General features: G+C 40.0%; 1 protein-coding gene across 1 annotated transcript; it reads left to right on the forward strand.

Moving 5' to 3' along the window:
* The first annotated feature begins 564 nt into the window (after window positions 1-564).
* On the forward strand, window positions 565-16,553 carry TACC3 (transforming acidic coiled-coil containing protein 3). Its single transcript, XM_058024339.1, has 15 exons — window positions 565-744; window positions 883-1,028; window positions 3,373-4,455; window positions 5,595-5,694; window positions 6,133-6,325; window positions 7,304-7,350; window positions 8,199-8,332; window positions 8,952-9,063; window positions 9,763-9,912; window positions 12,141-12,217; window positions 12,308-12,351; window positions 13,201-13,361; window positions 14,697-14,803; window positions 15,009-15,129; window positions 16,375-16,553. The coding sequence occupies exons 1-15, from the start codon at window positions 565-567 to the stop codon at window positions 16,438-16,440; spliced, it is 2,721 nt and encodes a 906-aa protein (XP_057880322.1). The 3' UTR covers window positions 16,441-16,553.
* Window positions 16,554-16,849: the final 296 nt, after the last annotated feature.

Below are 16,849 nucleotides of genomic sequence, written 5' to 3' on the forward strand. Positions count from 1 at the left end.
ACAAGAGCAGCATATGCTCAGACAGTGCAGGAAAAGGCTGATTTGATCCAGGACTCTGATCCCAAACACACCCTAACTAACCACATTCGTTTCTGCTGTTAGCTGGTGTGCAATGTAGACATGAGGCCGTGGGAGTGAACAGGTGACTGTCATCTGTCTCATGTGGCCCTTGCAGGAGCAGTTGTGTTGCTCAGCCGGGTGCCCTGTTCCGAGAGACACGGCTGAAGGCCACTGCTGAAGGGGCTGGGAGGGAGGAAACGCTGCAGGTGTCAGCTGCCTGTAGAGGACAGGCAGGCTAGAGTGTAAGCTGGGGAAGGCACAATTAGTTTCTCAAGCCCCTACCAAAAGCAGAGGGGCTGTGCACTGCTGCTTTCAGATCCTTCAGAGTCTCCTGAGATAGACCTTTTCCTGTGAAGCCTTTCCATGCTTCCAACTTTCCCTTTGAAGCTGTTAGTCCTGGCTAGCCAGTGCCAGGTTGCCAACTTCTTCCATTATCTCAAAGTGCATCTGGCTGACCACACCCTCTCATTCATGCTGCGCTGCTGTGTGTGTTGATGTTCTAGAATGAGTCTGCAGATTTTAAATACAGAAAATGGAGAAAATGGAGGAAGCCTTAAGGATGATTTAACAGCGGAAGACTGCGACTTTTTCTTTGCGCCGCCGGAACCCACAGGGAGACCTTCTATTCTCCGCCTGTCCCAGAAAGAAAACTTGCCGCCAAAAAGTGGGGGAAAAGCGATGAAGGTAAACTTCTGGTTCTGTATTATTTCTATTCTTTCTCCTTCTATGATAGTTGCCACTGAATGCATGTGCTGTTTGGTACTTGAGAAGTACTGCGCTCATGTTTTTCCTTTTTCTTTCCCCCCCACCCCTTTCTTAAAGGTAACCTTTCAAACTCCTCAAAGAGATCCTCACACTAGAAAAATCCTGAGTCCTGCTATGACAGACAAACTTCAGACTGCTTTTGTACTTGACGACTGCCGTGAAGATGCGGCAGATGATGTTTTATTTGCACCCTCTGATGCTGAGTGAGTAGTGTGTTACCCTTACGGGGCATGCTCGAGTTAACTTTCCCTAATGTAGTCCTGTATAGTTAAAGTATAATATTCTATAACAAGATGTAAACTTTGCAAGAGGAGCAAAATTAATATTGGCAAATGCATGAACTTTTCCAAAGATAACTGTCATTACTTTTAAGAAAATTTTATCTTGAGTGTAATATTAATTATTGAACTTTATTCCTAACTCCTCTGTAACTGATTTCATTAAGGTAACTAATGGTATGGATAAATAGCTTGAGAAGAGATACTGTAAGAAACAGTTTTGTATTCTCTACTTGATGTAAGGTTTCTGTGTGAGAATGGAACTATTCTGAAGCTAAGCCTTAAAATATCTTATCTTGTATGTGAAGTACTGTTGTATCTTGAGGACTAAAATCTAAAGAGATAAATCTTCTGAAGGGTTAGATTGATTTGACACCTTGAGCCAGGGGATATTAAGATTTTCTTTAATCTAGCAGCACAAAGTGAATATACCATCAGTCACAAGTGTAAACATGTTTATGTGCCTTTTATAGTCTAGCAGCCTGAGTCTCAAAGTGGCTCATAGTAGCTGTTTGTAGAAGAGCATAAAATCTGTAATGTTTCAATTTGGGGGTGTCATGACAATATTAAATGCAAATTTTGTTACTGCCTTTTAGCCCCCCTTTAAACTAGTATACACATGTGTAATTCTCACCAGCAAGAAGTTTCAGGTCTTAATTTTGCCTTCTCCAAGCAAATACACCTTTTTATTTGTTTTTAACTACCCAGCACTTTTGTTTGATCCCTGTTTTTGTTGTTGGAAGGGGGAGAAAGGCAAAAAGGTGGCAACACTTTAATGTTTAAGTGTCTTTGCTTCAACTGTTTATTTCCATGTACAGTCTAGTTCAGAAGGCTATTTCTGAACTAATCACCACAACTAAATAATGCTATGGTATTTATGCCCCAAATTCATTGCTTGCACAAATAAGTAAAGACTTAGTACTTATGAAGTTCAAGTGAGTTTAAAAGATCAGCACTGAATTGTTTTAGTTAGGGCACGATTGTATGAATGCACTGCTTGTGCTGAACGTGTCTAGTTTTAAAATGTGGGGATTTGTTTGTAACAAATCGGTGAAAAGGCTCCGTGTTGCTGAACGGGGTCACTTTGGACTGGTCACAAGCGACTGACGCTCCGAGCAGGTGTCTCGCTCCTGCCTGGCATTTATTAGGTTAAACGCTGAAGGAAAGTGGGAGGGACCTGAGTAGCCGCAGCCTGGGGCTGAGCTATTGCCGGGAAGAGGTGCTCAAACCGGGTGAGAACAACTTCTTCAGCTCTTATCTCCCGCCTCTGCTTTCGAGTTTAGCAAAGTGGAGTTTCTAGTGAGTGCCTTTTAATCATGTTCTGTTCTGCAGCAGATAAGGATGGCATATAAAAATAATAACTTTATGGAGGGACAAAACAATGGGAGGAAATCCTCTTTCAGGAAGTAATGACTTAACTCTCTGTAGTCTGAGGCTAAGCTTTCAGAAGTTGTGTGGAGTTTGGGGAAATAAAGTGGGCAGCAGTAACTGGTAGAATATTTAGCAATAGTGAGTACATAAACACTTTAACCTGTATCTTGCACTAGAAAATCTTGCACGGTCTCTTACTGGAGAAGTGTTTTCTTGTGTATTGCTCTGCTCTTCACATCTGCTGTTGTACAGAATTTAGAGTGCCTGAAGTTCAGGGTCTGGTTTTGTATGTAGGTCCTCCAAAATCAAATGGTGGTGCATGTTTTCGGGGGGGAAATACTTCCCAGAATGTCCAGACAGAGTAATGACTAGTGTGGGAGGACCTGAATCATGACTTTGTTTGGTCCCAGACTTGAGTCTGTCATGACTCAGATGAATCTGCATGAAGATGGTACCACAAGTTGTGTTTGTGTTTGAGCTGCTGACTGTCAATAACTCCTCCTAAGCAGTGAGTGTTTCACTGCCTAGTGAAAGGGCAGTGTCCAAATGGCAATGTCCAAATGCTGTGCTGAGTACAGCAGTGTCCAGGGATGACTGGCATAAGGAATCAAGGCTCTGTAGAGCAGGTAGCTTAAGAGCACTGGTTAACTTCAGGGGTTGATCTCCCTATGCTTCATAAGTATCAGAGCTCTTAAGCCTTGGATGTTTAGGTGACAACTGAATTTTTGCTGTTTTATTTTGCTGTCAGCTGTCATATTGAAAAAAAAAAAAAAAAAAAAAAAACCACAAAAAAACCCCAAAAACCAAACTGATTACTCTGACCATGCAAATCTACTTGTGCAAATTTTTCTAATTTCAAACTATGCCTGCAAAGTAACTGTCTTTTTTTTTAATGCAGCACATGTCAACAAAAGCCTGAAGCTGAAACAAGCAATACACAAATGCCAGAGAAGGTCAGCGTGGCTGCTTACCCAGATGATGAGATGCCAGTGAAGAGTCGAGGTTCCTACAGTCTTGATTTTGATAACTTAAACGACATCAATCCTTTTCAAGGTTCAGTACAGTTGCCTCATTCTCCTGGAAATCTGCAAAAGTCTCCTGTAAAAGTATCCAACAGCTCTGAGAAAACCATTGAAAAAAGTAATGATTCTCTTCTGTGGGATGATGCAGCTCCTTTTGCTTCAACCACAGCAAGTACAGAGTGTTTAAGTGAAGACAAAGCTCTCATCTCTGAAAAAGAATCTGCACTGAGTGAGCTGGAGTCTAACAAATCCAAGGTGTCACCTAAGCAAGTAGTTGGTGACTCTGAGCAGGGTGTGAAGTCTGCTTCCACAGATGCAAGCCAAGCTGATAATTCAGTGGTATTAGCAGAGGTACCTACACCTGCTGTGCAGTCACCTGGCAGCTTAGGGCCCAGTAGTTCTGATGTGAGCAACTCTCTTAAAACTGGGGAATCAAAACTTCAGAATGTTTCAGTAGCAGAACAAGCCTCTGCACAAGCATCAAAGCCTGATGAAGAGCTGAGTGTCTCCAAAGAGAAACCTGCAGAAAATCCTGATGTCACCAAGGCTGGACCAGTAAAACTGGAATTTGACTTTGATAATGCCACTGCTAGAAAACCACCTCCTAAGAAACTAGGTAAAAGACCTGGAATTAAGCCACCTTCCAAAAAAATTCCTATTACCAAAACAAAACCAGATAACATTGAAGAGCAAAATAAAAGTAATGTGGAGGATGAAATCCCTGTTCCTAAAGCATCTTATCAGTTTGACTGGGACAAGCTTGATGATCCAAACTTTAATCCATTTGGAGGAGGCTCTAAAATTTCCACCTCACCCAAGCGTTCTAAACCCAGCCCTCAGAAAGTTCGCCTGCCGGAGGAACAGGAGAGTGCCTTACCAAGAAGGGAACCTCTTCCAGTGGAGCAGGATAACAGGCCAAGTACCTGTGAGACTCCTGAGAAAGAAGAACCCAAAAATCTGTAAGTGAATCTGTGGCTGAATGCAGGAGCACCTTGAATTCATGTGAGCAAAGTTAGATAGTATCTAAAATGAGTCCATTCCTGCTTCTTAGACAGTGTCCCTCCCAGGCTGGCACAGTCTGTTGTAATCTGTAACACAATTAATGTTGCAACAGGGAAGATCATAACTGGGGAAGGGAACTCCTGAGATGACTATCTTTTGGCAAAAGGTGTTCTTAAGTCTGGAGAATGGGAGAGAACAGGCTTAGGTGGAAAGAGCATTGTTCAAGAAGTGCTTTCCCCACTTCTCCAAGATTAAAGTGTGGAGAATCAGACTGCTACTGTCTTTAAATAAAACAGGGAAGTAAGCAGCAGTGCTGTGCATGGTGCAGCATGGGAAGGGATCAGGCAGTTTTGTTCTCTGCTGAACTCTGCTGTTTCTTCCTTGCATGTTCTTTGTATCTAAATGCTATCTCTAGTAAAAAGACCTGGCTCTGAAGCTGCATTTTTCTTGGCAGCACACAGACTTCTTACTTGGTGATGGAATATGTTGTTACCTTTCCTAGAAAGTCTAGTTATTAATGTTGCTATAGACAGTCAGGTGCTTGCCAGAACTAGACTGGCACAAATTGTTCATTTGACAGAAGTGTTTGCACTCTTGCTCCCTGTGTAACGTGATCAGTTAGTGTTTACCAAGGTGAAAAGTTTACTTACTGCTGACAGCACCAGTGGAGCATTGGACTTCCCTAATGAAGTTCAAACCAATAATCACAACTTTGCCATGGAGAGGGGAGCAGGGTGCTTGTAATTCTGTTCTTAATTAAACAAAGAGCCTATCTTTAACTTAAAAAAAGCAATGAGCCTAACAAATGAAAATAAAAATAAGAGAGCAGTGTTAAGTGAATAGAAATAAATGATGCTGCTGTGACTTTCTGCTTCCCAGGAGACATTACCTCTCATGGTGGGAGAGCTTTCTGTCACCTAAGTTGTCACCAGGCAAGACAGTAAATTTACATCCCCACCATCTTTAAAGTTTCCTGTGCTGTTGCAGTAGAATCTCTCAAAGAAGCTGCCTTTGTTCAGTTCATCTGATAATACAGAATTTGAACTGTGTGATGTAAATACTGATATTTTTTATTTTGTTTGTTTGTTTTCTTTAGGGAAATTGTTGAGCAGAGTGTGGTACAAGATGTGACAAAAGTTCAAGATGAGAAGCCAGGAGGTCAAGCAGAAACTGAATTTCCAGGAAAAAGAGAAGTGGTAAGGTATAGGAAAGACAGACAGATCTTACAAAGTTGTTCCATGAAACAGAGTTCTCTGGCTTAAAACTTAATCTTGTGAAACCTATTTCTGATATTTTGTCTAAGAATTAGTGGGTTTTTGCATCTTTAGCAGCTCTAGAAGGAATGTCAGCTGTGCAGACCTGTGTTTTGAAGGTAACATCAGAGACAGCCAAATTGGTGCCTTGGTATTTAGTATCTTTTTTGATCAGCAATTGCATGTAAGGACAAACATAAAGGTGTGGCTTCTGAGCTGTGCTCACTGTTGGTAGTTTAATTTTTATGCCTGTGAATTTTTGTTTTATTATACTGGCTACCCAGTTAGTTTATGACAAACCAATTTGATCATTAAAATGGTTCTCATTGCATTTAAAAATAATTATTTTAACAATTAAAAGGATTTTGTTTTTCTTACCAGGAGAAGCAAATGAGCCCATCTAAAAGATCTCCAGCTAAGGTTGCTTCCTCTCAAGATAATTTGGTCTCTACTGACAGTGGAAAAAAGTCAATCTCTGCAGAAGAAATTAAACCTAGTTCCCCTGGAATTGAAGGCACAGCAGATGAGACAGCTGGTGCTGAACCTGAAGAGCTCTTCAGACCATCATCAGAAGGTAAGGGCGTTTCTTTTAGACAGACTGAAAATGTATTGTTTGAGTGTATAGATAATTTTCTACCTAAGTTCTATTATGGATAGTTGTTTCTCTCATTTTGCCCTTCTGAAAGGACTCCAGACCCCACAAAGACTAGCAGTGCTGGGAAATGTATCTAAGCCTATTTTGAACTTCCTCTGGTTTAAGCTAAGTCGAGAAAGCTGGCTATTAGAATTCAGTGGTCTGTGGGGATTGATTTTAGGCTGGTACAAAAGCTGTCTTTTTATCAGTGGCAGTTTCTGGGCTGAAAAATTGCTCCCTTAAAATAATTTCTGGTGTTAAGGGCTTTGTAAACTGAGAGCTTGAGAGCTGTACACCTGTGTTTGTGAGACTTGTAGGTTACTGCAGGCCTTACACCATAATATGAAACCAGTAGTGCTGAGTGATCTTCCTGACAAGGATGCTTGTCTTGAGAGCTTCCTTACATGGCTGTGATTTAACTCCTTGGAAGGGCTATTCCTGGTAGGAGCGTTGTGTGGAAGGATGAGCAAATGGTTTGGCTGCAGTGCAGTCTGTCATTTAACCTTCACACTGGAGTGGAATCACTGATTTGGGAAATGGTTATAATTTATCCTTCAAATATGAGCTGTGTGCTAATTTTAGTGGTGAGATTGACAATCTTGCTCTTTCATGGGGCCTTGTGTGTAACAGAATATCGGAGCTGTTGCTTTAGCCATAGAACAACAGTCCTTCAACTGTGTGTTAAACCCTATGTGTTCCTACAAGTACTTGGGAACAAATGGAAGTTGTAAGTTTGCATAGCTTAGAGATCTTTGCTTTTTTCAGGTCTGGATAGAAAGACATTTTAACCAATGAAGAGCTAGAAGTTGAGACTGAGAGCAGAGATTTATTTGTTTTATGCACATGTGTTTGTTTCTGTCTGTGGTAGAACAATTTGGCAGTATTGCATCTTCATTGTATTGTTTCTTCATTTTCCAGTTTTTGGAATGGGCATAGACTATCTGGAACAGTTTGGGTCTTCATCAGTAAGTATGATGTTAAATATTTTGTTTACCTTCCTGTCAGTGTGGTGAGGAAAGCAAAGATGAAAGTGTCAAGCCTTAAATGTTTTAATGAATTAACTTCACTTTGAATTGTCCACAGAAATTGTCAGGTATTCCAAAGGAATGTGATGACAAGGCTGGGGAAGGGGTGATGGTGCAAGGAAATGTAGTTATAAGCAATTTAACTAAAAATCAAAGGTCTCTGGCTGTCAGTGTGCTGAGGTGTTATTTTTCTTTAATAGCACTGAAACTGAGGTGAATGATGTTTCACTTCTGGCCCAAACTGCTAGAAGATGATGCTTTAAAAGTGCAGGATCATTGTTTTAGAAAGTTTTTCTGAGCTCTTTTGCTTTACAGCCAGTTTCAGAAAATCTGTCTCTAAGTGAGGTTTGTCATGTTTTAATTAGTTTAGTTATTCTTACTATTATTCTGGACCCAAGCAGGAGAATATCTGAGCAGTGAATGCACTGAATTGAAATTGTTTTAGTCATGCTGTGTTTGTCCATATGATTTTATAAGTGAAGAGGAAATGGCATACACTGTTTTCTCAGCTTATAATACTATTTCCCTGTGTCTTCTGGTTGGGAATAGTTCATTAATGTTTGCTCTTTTGATTCAGTCTGTGAGCAGATTGAGCTCTCTTCATATTACATAAGGACTTAAGCATGTGGGCATGGAGTTCTCTTATGTAATTTTCCTCCTGAGAACAGTGCTCTAGCCACTGAAGAATAGGCTCACCCACTCTTCAGAGGATTATTTGTGTGTGGATGGGATGTGTGTGTTGAGCTCTGAAGCAGATCTGTCAGTTTATGCCTCTTTCCCCCCTTCAGTTCAAAGAATCAGCCTTGAGGAAACAGTCACTGTATTTGAAGTTTGACCCTCTGTTGAGAGACAGTCCAAGAAAACCAGTTTATGGTACTATTGAATTAAGTGAGAGTATCATCACAGCTCCATCTCAGCCTGGGTAGGTATTGACTTTACATAAAATCAGAGTTGTTTAGCTTGGAAAAGATTTTTCAGATTGTCAGGTCCAACAGTTAACCCAGCATTGCGAAGTTCCCCACTGAGCCATGTCCCCAAGTGCAACATACACACATCTTTTAAATAACTGCAGGTCTGGTGACTTGCCTGTTCCAATGCTTGACCACCCTTTCAGTGAAGAATTTCCCCTAATATCCCATCTAAACCTCCCCTGGTGCAATTTGAGGCTGTTTCTTTCATCCAGACTTGTTCCTTGGGAGACTGACCCTCATGTCACTACAAACTCCCCTCAGGTTGTAGAGAGTGAGAAGGTTCCCCTGAGCCTCCTTTTCTCCAGGCTGAGCCCTGTCAGTTGCCCCTCATCAGATTTGTGCTCCAGACCCTTCCCCAGCTCTGTGCCCTCCTCTGGACATGCTCCAGCACCTCTTGACCTTATAGTGAGAGGCCTGAAAGTGAACACAGGATTCAATGTGTGGCTTCACCAGTGCTGGGTACAGGGAGACAATCACTGCCCAGCCTCTGGACTGACTGCTGCTGGTACAGGAGCTTTGCAAAGAAAGACAGCACTTGAATTTAATGGTGTTATGTTTGTTCATTTTTAGGCCTGTTGTTGATTTAAGTGCAGTGCCTGAGGAAGCTGGAAAGCCTCTAGTGAGTCTTGAGAGTGAAGAAAAACCAAAAGGACTAGATCTTCTGGGGACTTTTACAACTTCTGTAAGGGTGTCTGGAATGCTATCAGGCTTGATGTTGATAGTTTAGGAAGGGGATAGACTAGGTTCTGAATTTAAGACTTAGGCAGGTATTTTAGGGATTGCAGAATCTGATAAATGTTTACTTAAATGGTTGTTTTAAATCAGGTTGGATACCCATTTATATTGAAGTTGAACAATGTGATGAACATTTTCTTAAGTATTAAAAGTATTTTTTGTGGAAGCTGATGCCTTTCACATAGTCTAAGGGAATTTGAGCTGTTTTTAAGAATGCTCTAGTCAAGCAATCTTTTTAAATGCAAGTCAAGCTTCAAAAGGCAAGCTATATTTTGTAATTGCATTGGTGGTATGAAAAGCACTTAGGTTAAGCTGGATGCTCTTGCAGCTATGGTTTACAGTTTGAACAGATCTGCCTGCAGCAGCTCATCCTGAAATGATCTCTTGCTTGTGAGGAACTGCATGATGTCATCTGCTTTGCTTCTGATAGATGTATTTGGTGGATAGCGGTTTTGGTTCTACCTCTTAGGTATTTCTTAGAGCTAAGTGGTCAGCTTCAAGGTAAGAAAGTTTTATGCTAACAAAGTTGTGCAGGTATCTGGTGTGTTTAAGTGAGATACACTGACTTCAAATAACATGCATGCATCTTATCAGTGGTATGACAGTAAGAATCTGTTTAAACTTTGCATTTTTCTTTTCTTTACAGGCTGATCCCCTAATTCCAGACTCCCTGAGTAGTGATGTTCCTCCAGTCCCTTTTGCTACTTCTACAAACACTGCAGTGGATGCTATTATAGATGTGCTAAAATATAGCCAAAAAGACATGGATGCAGCTGTTGAACTGGTGAAGAGAGAGGTATGGTGGCCCTTCCAAAGGAGAACTTGGCATAGCCTTGGAAGGTTCTTTTGTTTGGATTATCTGGGATAAGTGTTTCTCATCATACTTGACATAAGTATCTCATTCTGAAAAGCTTGCTGTGGACTTGATGGGTGCTGTAGGTATAGAACTTTTTAGAGCTAACACTTAGGGACATAGGACAAACTTCATTGTTAGTCAGGTTCTGCCTTGTATCTGGTCACTATGAGAAGGCACCTGTTATCAGATGGGATAGTTAGGCTTAATATCAGTGATCTGGGTACTTTTTACTCAACAAGCAGGAATACGTTTTCATGCCAGTGGAAGAGAGTGACTTATGTAACTTCCCTAAGAAAAGATAAAGCTGTAGTGCCAGTTCAGTGCTATGATCAGTTCTTTTCTTGTGGGACCTGAATGCATAAGAGCATGTCCAGCTGAGAAAGTGAAGGTGAGGTCTGGAGCTCACTCCAGAGGATAAAAACATTAGTGAAGGAGGGAAGAAGTAGTTGGTAAGATTTTAAGCCTGTTCTGTAATTGCAGAAATTGCCTTTAAAAGCCCATCTTCTGACTGATGCAAGAAGACTTACATATCCACTTACTTCAACAACTGCAGTACTTGATTCATTATGACTTCTGAGATATGTTACCTTACAAACACTAAATAATGTAAGAGGAGCATTTAAGTATAAATATCCTTAAAGCTACTTGTATCACTTCAGCAAAAGATGGAGCTTCCAAAATTCCTGACTGCTGTACTGTAGGCGGTGGCATTAGGGGCACCAAACAAAGATGACCTGTGATTATTTGCTGCTTAAGTTCTTCTTTTGTTTTAGAGCGCAGAAATAGTGGCTTTTGTAGGAATGACTTTTACTTTGTGTCATTTAGGAGGTGACCTTCACTCAGCATATTGTCTAGTACAAGAAAATAAATGTAGCTTGGGCAGGGGACAGCTTTTATTGCATTGATCTAAAACTAAGAACCTATATAATAGCGGGGAGTTAAACTTGTAATATCATTAAAATGCTGCTCTTTCATGTTGGAAAGAGCTACTTTAAACCTGCAAACACTGTTGTAGGTGTGACTGGATGACTCCAGCTGAGTCACTTAAATAAAAATGCCTGGAATTACAATATCAACCTGAAAGGAAGACAGGCTAAATTTTATTTTTTTTCCTATCTGTGAAACAACTCAGGAATAGGAGGAAAGTGAAAACTGTTTTCCTTCTCAGCAAATAGAGCACTTAGGGAAGCCTGCTTTTTTGGATTCTACTGAACCCGTTTTGAGCTTGCAAGTGCCAGTTTCCAATTTGTTTCCACTTTCACTTTGCTTTTGTAATATTTTTTCCTAGCTTAGCTATCACTACTTGTCTTAATAGTACATTCTATTTTTGCTAGTATCCTGCTTCCTGTCACCTGAAATATTGCAATATATTTAAAATTCGATTCCTCCAAAATACTGAAAAATCAGTGTACTACAGTTTACTCTGTAGTTTTGTGACAAAACCAGCAAACTAGCAATAATCATGCGCTTCTACTTTCTCTTTTATTTTTTTTTTAATTCCAGGTTATTTTATGTATTTTGAGCCTCTTGTCTTTGAAGGCCTCCCACAGTGCAGTCAGCTCTGTGGTTACAGCTCTTAACTTGTTATGGAGCTTGCACAAAGTGTTTAGCAAAGAGTATTTGTGCTGCTTAATTCTGTTGCTGTGAGCTCTGCTTTAGTTTAGCTATCATTATTCTCAAATGAATTGAGGCATCTTTTAATCCTCCCCCTTTCCACTTCCCCTAATTTAGTGTTGAGTAAAAGTTACTGCAAACAGCATTTTGATCTTGAACTACCTTCTGGTATTTGTTCTCTCATATGTTAATATTAGCAGGTTTGTGAAGTGCTTTTTTTTGTCTGCCCTGTAAATAAGAGGGAAATGTGTGTCACTTGCCAGAATGTTCCTTGGTCCATTGTGTTCTCTCAGAGGTTATAGCTGAGTTGACTCTGATCTTGCCACTTAACAAGATACTAGCAATGTGCTGGGAATCATATATGCAAAATCTATGTATTAATCTAAATTTTATTTGAGTCAAGTTTGTAATTAAACAATTTTGATTCTGTTAAGAAATTAAAACTTATTTCTCTCTCTGTATTAATTTCAAGTTGCCCTTCAGAGTGTTTTTAGTATCAAATCTTTTATCTCTTGTTGTGCAAAAAGTAAAGGCTTATCTTTTCACCCTCAAAGGTTCAAGAGAAAGAGCTGGAGATTGAGAAATGGAATCAGAAGTATAATAAGCTTCATACAGAGTACAAAGAAATGGGGTATGAATCTGTCCTGACTTTTATATCTACTTAGTTATTCCAGATGCTTTTTCTAATGTATGTTCAACTTTTCTTTTTCATGGTTTTTAGAAAAATAGTTGCTGAATTTGAACAGACAATAACACAAATTATGGGTAAGTTCCATATTTACACTTGGAGTGTGTTTGGGGCTGGGATGTAAGGTTTAAGACAAGATAGACTCACAATTTTATGCATATCCATAGACATGATATCACTTGATAGGTAATGATGACTTTTTGAATCAGGCATGAACACAACTTTTTCTTATTCTTCACTGGAGCTGTTGGTCTTTTAAAACTGGCAGATCCAGTTGTCAGCACTCTGTGTTTAATTGTTCATTCTCTGGCATCATTTAAGTGGCAAGGTATCACTAGAAGTTGTTGCTGGAGGATTTGGCCTTTTGCTTTAGTCAAGTTTGTGGCTTCAAAACTAGGAAAGACATCCAGTGAAGCTCTTGTATAGTTCACTTTCTTAGCTCAAAGCTGAATTAGGCACATCTGAGCCAGCTTTTCTGTGCTCTTCTAAGGCAATGGGAAACATAACTTGGGTGTACTGACCCAAACCTCTTCTGAAAGTCTGCTGTGCTAGTCTGACTTGTTATCCCAGTCTCCTCCAGATCTTCCAGCTGTTGTGCATGTTTAATGAAAGATATTTTTGGATTCTTGCTTCTATCACAACATTCAAGGCTCCTGTAACAGTAAACTCTAGTGGAGCAGGAAAAAAAAATGCTTTTGGCAAGCACATGGTCATGGCGTTGAATGGCTTTAAGTTTGGTGTGAGGTAATGTGTAACAAAGATACAAAGACTTCTTAAGAGCACAGACGGGGTGTCCTTACAGGTGAGAGGCTATTTTATGAAACCTTCCTAAGGGGAAGAATTGAAGGTGTGGTGGTTATTGTCTGTACTATGGAACTGGTTTTATGCTAAAGCAATAACTATCATGGGTTAACTCCACTCTCTAGAGGATGCTCAGAAGCAGAAGGAAGCCTCAAGGAAAGAAATACAGAAGCTGATGGAAGAGAAGCAGCAAGCTATTTCAGATCTGAACTCTATGGAGAAGTCCTTCTCTGAAATCTTCAAACGACTTGAGAAACAGAAAGAGGTGTTAGAGGGTTACCACAAAGTAAGATGATTTAATGCAAATAATACCCTTCACTAAATCTAATTTATTTTGGGAGAGGAAATGGTGTAATTTCTAGAGCAGCCATTAATTAGGTAGTGTAAGGACTACCTGTAAAACCAGGTGCTAAGTTGTTTATTTAAAGATTATTAAAAAACTAATTTGTTGTATTTAGTGACTGACTTAAAGTAAGATAATATCTTAGAAGGCAAAGTTTCTTCAAACAGAAGTGAGCTGTTTTCTTGCTGCAGCACATCTCTTTTGCTAATCATAAAGACTCTCATGTGGCAGCTGCTGCATAAGAGCAGCTTGTTTTCCCTACACCATATTGAATGGATGCTGGAGAGGATGTGCAATTACAAGTCAGAATAATAGGTTATTAGGTGCTCCCTACTAAGATGCTTGTGGCTTTTTTCTAAAGCTAAAGTCAAGGCTTTGTTCTGCAGCTTCTTCAGAGGCTGGAGGAAAGAAGGTAAGGAGTGTAAGCTATGGTTTCTTACTCCATGAAATGCATGAAAATTGATTCAGTTGGTGCTTTAAAAAGTGCCTTCAGATTTTTTTCGTTCAATTATCTTAATGTCCCTGTTTACTAAAAAACTCAGAAACTAGTCCCTTAGAAGTGTCATGCTAGTCTAGGTTTTAGAAACAGGTATAGTGTCTGTTAAAACTTCAGTTTCTTCTTTGCTAACATGTCAGGCTTCCTTCATCTTGTGTCCCTTCCCTCTCCACTCTAAGTTCAGAAGCCCTTTCCTTAGCACAGAGATAAACATTGCTTGGAAACACAATTACTAAATTCAAGACCTGCAATTAGTAGAGTCTTAGCAATTGTTTCAAACAGTTTCAGCTTCCTACAATGGCTAATAAAATATGTTCATATTGGGAGCTATGGAGTTACCAGGGTAATGTTCTTGCTGTTAGTGTTGTATTTCTTTACATCATGGTCCAAAGCCTGAATCTTTCTGTGGGTTCTTTGGTGAAGTTGGATTTCTAGCTATTCTTGTGGCAATTGTAACTTAATACAAAGCTGATTTTAAAAAAATTGGAGCAAACCAATCAAAACCCATCAGTGACTGTTGTTTTAGTGGCCTTATTTACTAGAGTTTGCTACTGAATAATTTGTTGGGGGCAAATATGATGAATAAATGTTTGCAAGGTTAAGATAGTTGAAAGGAAGCAGTTTAGTCCATATAGGCATGTGGGATTTCATAGTTGTTTCTGGAACTGCAGTGAGCAAATACTGCCCCTCAGGTGTAGTCAAATAACCCCATTGTCAAGTGGGGAAACCCCTTCCTCTACTAGCTTAAACAACTAACTGAACTTCTTTGGGTTTTGGGTCAGAATGAAGAAGTTCTGAAGAAATGTGCAGAAGATTACTTGGCTAGAATTAAAAAAGAGGAGCAGAGATACCAGGCACTGAAAGCCCATGCTGAAGAAAAGCTGCAGCAGTAAGTACCATGTAAAAAAGCCAGGTACCAGGAATGGCACACACAGTTTTCACTGTAGCTGCAGAATGTGGTTCAATAGTGCCAAAACCAGGCTTAAATATACTTCATCTAGTAATTAATCTCAAGTACAAGCATCTAGTGTGATTCTGAGAGTTCTGCTGTGCTGTCTGAGGGGAATGTAAGCACCATGTTGTGCCTGTTTCAGGGCCAATGAGGAAATTGCCCAGGTCCGCAGCAAAGCCAAGTCAGAGACTGCAGCACTGCAAGCCACTCTGCGCAAGGAGCAGATGAGGATCCAGTCTCTAGAGAGGAGCCTTGAACAAAAGGTCAGTCACAGCACCATGGGTGAGTCTGCTCAAGCTATTGCCTTGGCCTAAGAACTCCCTGGTATCAGGGCTAGGAGGAGCCTTGCTGGCTGTGCTGGTTTGGATGGCTGCTCTCCTGGCAGGTTTCGGCTGGCAGGTTTCGGGAACTTACCATTGAGACCTGATGTAAGTGTCGTGTCAGGACTTGTCTGTATGTTTAGATTTTTTTTGGAGCGCAAGGTTCATTTCCAAACCAGTCTGGGCTCCTGTGTCAAGAGGTTACTGAAGGAGGTGGTGATTACAGTTACATATGGTGCAGAGCAGAATCTGGGAATAAATTTGAATAACTGTCTGGCCCAGCTTGTTCGTGAGCATGACTTGTAAGCTGTTAGCACATATTTAACTGTATGTGACTCAAGTTTTCAGTGTTGTTCAGGCCATTAGTCCTTGTACTTTGTATTGTTTCATATTGAATAGGCGACGTCTCAGAATGTTTTGTGAAGGCATATCCTTTGTTGGAAGCTTTCAAAGGAATAAGCTTTCTGAAGATTAAAAGTCACTGCTGGAAGTGCATGCTCTTAGTTTTACTGTGTTTTTGTTGCTGCCAGTATTGAAGACTCAAAAGTTGATAATGCTGACAGATTCCTGTTATGGAAAAAACCCATATTTGTGAGTCTTCAGGTTTATGGCTGAAGTTTGCGTAGCAGAGGAAACAGTAGGCCTGCAACTGGAGAGATGAGACAAACCATTTAACACAGAACTAGGTTTGGTCTTGTCATAAATACAGTAGCACTATAAGAGTTCTTATTGAAATGGTTTAATTGTTCCATAAGGAATGGAAATTTCTACAAACTGGAAATTTTCACATGTCAGTAAAAGTATCAAGGCATCATTTTACAGAGTCCTTCTTGTGAAGATTAAAATCTAGGTTGTCCATGTCCCGAGTTTTGGTGTATCTAACAGAGGCTGAGCCCCAAAAGCCTTGTTTCCCTGGATCAGTTGGTCTCCATGTGTTATGGGAATGTCTCTGGAAGAAGCAGAAACAATATACTGGATTTCATTTCTCATTTCCTGAGGCTCCTAAGGATGCCATGTGATCTTTGGCATAGTAGACTCTCCTTTACATTAAATTTGCATGAGCCACTATCATGTAAATGGACTTCCAATTGCATGTACTGGCAAACAGGACTTATTGCAATCAGCTCACTACAAGGTTCTAACATAGTTTGGACATACCTGAAACTCACTCTTTTCTTTCTTCCACAGACTAAAGAAAATGATGAATTAACAAAAATCTGTGATGACTTGATCTTGAAGATTGAAAAAAATTGATATCTTAACTGTCTTGTAAATATGTTTATTTTCTCTGACTTGCTGTCTTGTGTGTTCATTCACTTTTTTAACGTATGTGGGGGAAAAAATAAAATTCTTGATTCACACTTCCATATTGTTGGCTGTATCTTTTGTAGGAAACATCTATTAACTTATGTTAAATTGCTGCTTCCAGTTAACAATGTCTTTCATAGCATTTTCACATATTGCTCAAAGAAAAAACTCTCAATCAGTGTACCTTCAGTCTGTGCCCTGTGTAATAACTTCAGAGTTCTATACTCCTGACCTGGCTTTGCTGGGGAGAGTTGCCATGGGCACTATCTCCATTTTGCTCTTGCTGCTCTCTCACTTAAGTGAAGTCATTCCAGAGTTACCGGATTGAAGTAAAACTGAACCTGCACAAATGCTG

The sequence above is a fragment of the Melospiza georgiana genome, chromosome 5 (genome assembly GCF_028018845.1).
Source record: "Melospiza georgiana isolate bMelGeo1 chromosome 5, bMelGeo1.pri, whole genome shotgun sequence".
In the NCBI taxonomy this organism is placed as follows: Eukaryota; Metazoa; Chordata; class Aves; order Passeriformes; family Passerellidae; genus Melospiza; species Melospiza georgiana.

Excerpts from the sequence above, each read along its gene's own strand:
- TACC3 (XM_058024339.1), top strand. The coding sequence starts at position 565 with ATGAGTCTGCAGATTTTAAATACAGAAAATGGAGAAAATGGAGGAAGC. Across the intron at positions 1,029-3,372 it reads TTTGCACCCTCTGATGCTGA|CACATGTCAACAAAAGCCTG; the intron begins GTGAGTAGTGTG and ends TTTTTAATGCAG. Across the intron at positions 8,333-8,951 it reads ACAGCTCCATCTCAGCCTGG|GCCTGTTGTTGATTTAAGTG; the intron begins GTAGGTATTGAC and ends GTTCATTTTTAG.